Source organism: Penaeus monodon, chromosome 25 (assembly GCF_015228065.2).
Source record: "Penaeus monodon isolate SGIC_2016 chromosome 25, NSTDA_Pmon_1, whole genome shotgun sequence".
In the NCBI taxonomy this organism is placed as follows: Eukaryota; Metazoa; Arthropoda; class Malacostraca; order Decapoda; family Penaeidae; genus Penaeus; species Penaeus monodon.
In genome coordinates, this window is record NC_051410.1 from 41,298,703 (window position 1) to 41,302,394 (window position 3,692).

The window sequence follows — 3,692 nt, forward strand, 5'->3', positions numbered from 1 at the left end:
ATCCCTCTTCTTTGCTTATTTTGGAAGTTTTCCATGCCTGGTTTCTGTTAAGCTTATCCTCACTGTCGGTCATAGATGGCTCCATAGCTCGAGATGGAAGATTTCCATTATCATAGTCTCCAGCTTGCTCACCAAACATAAACTGATCCATGTGGGCTCCAGAAGGAGGATGGTACTCATACACAGGCTCATCATCATACTCCTCTTGATACTGCAAACCTGTAGCACCGTAGTGTGTAGTATATGTGTAGGGGTGCGAAGTAGAAACCTTTAAAACTGCACTTTTCCTCAGCCGTGTTTTTTGAGTGATCAAAAAAGCCTTCACTACTTGCATCATGAGCAGTTGGGGCGTTTCTTTGTCAGATACGTCATCACCCATCATTCGTCGAGTGACTGTGGTGACAGTGCTAGCCATCACACCCTCAGAGGCATCAGTATCTGTCGTTTTTTACAGTGCGAGAGTAGTGAATAAAAAGTTGCTCCCCATGAGAGATTCTCATCCAAGGACCAGAAAGTGAGTGTGAAGTGGTGTAGGTCATTGATGATCCAGGTACTCCACTGGAATGTTTCCTGCGGGTAATTGGAGATGGTGATGAGGAACCTGAAATTTTACGCATAATGTCTTCTGAAATTTGTTGATCACCAAGAACTTCAACAACTTCTCCACCAGGCATTTCCTCTGTCTGAACTTCTTCCCCGTCTTCATAGTATTTTGTGATCACTGTTGTGACTTTCCTTACTACTACACGTCCAGTCCTTTGGGGTACCCCGGGGCACCCCCTGTGTGCTTTTTGAAATTTTTTTGGAACTAATTCTCTGTCCCTCAGCATTGTGCTCTTTTATTTTTAAAGATTTCTTTAATTCTAATGTCCCATGGGTAGTTAGGGGGATTTTGAAATGTCAGAATGAATTTACTGCTAGATGAAGTTGTTTTCACAGATTCTTCTGAACTGACAGTCTTCTTACTTTCACTCGTTTCTGATATAGATTTCGTTGATTCGGATTTCATTTCAAAACTATCAGAAGATTCCAGAGAACTAGATGATGACTCCTTTAGTTACTGAGATTTGTCTCCGAAAGGCAATTCACCATTCCCAGCGGAGTTTCCCCTTTTCAGTTGGTTCTTATTACAGATGATACAGACTTATCGCCAGTGGGTCTCTGCACTGTTTCTGTAGTCTCTGTCTTTTCATCACCACTTGTAATAGTTGTTTTTCTCACAACTGTACGTGATGCAGCTGCAGAATCTAAAGGTTCCTGGGTAGTTTCTACTGTCTCTGTAGGTTCACTTCCAGTGACGATGGTTCGTTTAATAAATGTCTTTGTTACTGTCCCAGAATCTGCTCCTACTGTTTCAACAGTCTCAGTGGGGTTCACCTCCAGCTATAATAGTGCGTTTAATAGTTGTTTTTGTTACAGCATCAGATTCCAAAGGGTTTTTCCCACGTCTTTAAGGTTTTTTTTGGTTCCCTCCAAACAAATTTTTCGTTTTTTTATTTTTGTGTTTATACTGAATACTTGGTGAATCTTCCAGTTTTCCCAAATTTTTGGGTTCCCATGCCAACAATTTTTTCCTATAACGGGTTTTTTTTGGGAACAACTGATTCTGATGGTTCTTCCACAGTCTCAACTGTCTCAGAGGGTTCACTTCCACTGATGATGGTACGCTTTATGGTGGTTCTGGTAACAGATTTGATTTTTGAAGGTTTTTTCTACGGGCTTTACAGATTAAGGGGCACCACCGCTGACAATGGTTTTCCCCGATAATAGTTCTTTGTAACAGTACTGATTCTGATGGGTTTTTTGAAAGTCTACTGTTTTGGGAAAGGGTTTATTTTCCCCGATGAGGTTCGCTTTACAGTGGTTCTGGTAACAGATTCAGATTCTGAAGGTTCTTCTACGGTCTCTACAGTTTCAACTGGTTCACCACCGCTGACAATGGGTTTTGATAAAAGTTTCTTAGTAACGTACCCGTTTTTGTGGGGTTTTCGGTCTCCACTGTTTCGGGAAGGGTACTTCCCCTAAGATGGAGCTTTTTGGTGGTTCTGGTAACAGATTGATTTTGAAATTTTTCTACAGTTTACGATTCAACTGGTTTACCCCTGTGACAATAGTTTTTATGCTGTTCTTTGTAATAGTACCCGATTCTGATGGTCTCAAAGTTCCATTTTTTTGGAAGGCATTCCATGATGAGGTTCGCTTTCAGTGGTTTGGGAACGATTCAGATTTTGAAGGTTTTTTCAGTCTTTACGTTTCAACTGGTTCACCACCGCTAACAATGGTTCTCCTGATAATAGTTCTCTTAGTAACAGTACCTGATTCTGATGGTTCTTCGAAAGTCTCCACTGTTTCGGAAGGTTCACTTCCACTGATGATGGTTCGCTTTACAGTGGTTCTGGTAACAGATTCAGATTCTGAAGGTTCTTCTACAGTCTCTACAGTTTCAACTGGTTCAACCCCTGGGGAAGGTTTCTGTAATATTCTTTAGGGAACAGTACCTGATTCTGATGGTTCTTCGAAAGTCTCCACTGTTTCGGAAGGCTCACTTCCACTAATGATGGTTCGCTTTACAGTGGTTCTAGTAATAGATTCAGATTCTGAAGGTTCTACAGTCTCTACAGTTTCAACTGGTTCACCACCCATGAAAGGTTTCCTTAAACTGTTCCCCTAGTAATAGTACCGATTTTGATGGGTTTTTTCAACAGTCTCCACTGCGGGAGGGTACTTTCCCCAATGATGTTTGGGTTTACAGGGTTTATAAGAGGGGTTTGAAAGGGTCTTCAACAGTTTCTATAGTTTCAACTGGTTCACCACCACTAACAATGGTTCTTCTAATAACTGTCCTTTTTCTAGTGGTCTCAGATGGCTCTTCTACAGTTTCGATATTTTTGGTTCACTTCACTGTGATAGTCTTTTATAATTTTCCTTGTTGTTACAGTCTTGGAATCAATTGGTTCATCATGTATCTCCTCCGTTTCACTTGGTTCATCTTTACCAACAAGAGTTTTTATGATTTTCTTTGTAGTTACTGTGTCAGAATCTGGTTCTTCGAAAGACTCCATGTCTTAGGCCCCCCTTTGGAACAATAACTCGCCTTACAATTCTCCTTGTTATTGTTTCAGAATCAGTAGGCTCTTCGTAAGTCTCTATGTAATCAGTGGACTCACCTTCTGGAACAATAGTTCTAACAACTCTTTTTGTCATGGATTCTGTCTCTGAAGGCTCATCAGTAGTTTCTACGGTTTCTGTAGGTTCACCACTGACAATCGTTTGTCTTATTATTGTCTTTGTGGAAACAGTTTCAGAAACAGGTTCATCACTAACTATGCTTTGCGTAATAATTGCTTCAGTATCAGTTTTTTGGGCCCCTTTTATTGTGAAGTACTTTTTTGAATTCCTTTGGCAGTAGTCCCCCAGTGTGTTTTTTTCATAAAGTGGCTGGTGTACTAAATTTCCGATATCCCTTAATATGAGTCGCCTGTGAAAGAATTACGAGGAAAGTTTTTTAAAAGAACGATTTCAGTAAGGCAGTGCAGATTGTACTTTCGGTTGGGCATTGTGGAGGGTTTAAGTTTTTGGGCTGCTTGAAGTTTCTTCAAAATTTAGCCAGAGCTTTTTTCAATAATAGCTGAAGTTGTTTCGATATGGTCTTTACTTTCTTTAACCTCTTTCACAATACCCTCAACACCACT

General features: G+C 40.5%; 1 protein-coding gene across 1 annotated transcript in view; it reads right to left on the reverse strand.

Annotated features, from left to right (window-relative positions):
* Nucleotides 1–3,692, reverse strand: part of LOC119589412 (microtubule-associated protein futsch-like) — a gene marked incomplete in the record, with an annotated part of 21,975 nt that overhangs the window by 1,137 nt on the left and 17,146 nt on the right. Inside the window, 10 exon segments of the mRNA XM_037938023.1 lie at nt 38–438; nt 509–787; nt 916–1,016; nt 1,145–1,383; nt 1,602–1,680; nt 1,816–1,998; nt 2,252–2,459; nt 2,499–2,667; nt 2,898–3,046; nt 3,168–3,478. Coding sequence (XP_037793951.1) covers nt 38–438; nt 509–787; nt 916–1,016; nt 1,145–1,383; nt 1,602–1,680; nt 1,816–1,998; nt 2,252–2,459; nt 2,499–2,667; nt 2,898–3,046; nt 3,168–3,478 — 2,119 coding nt within the window.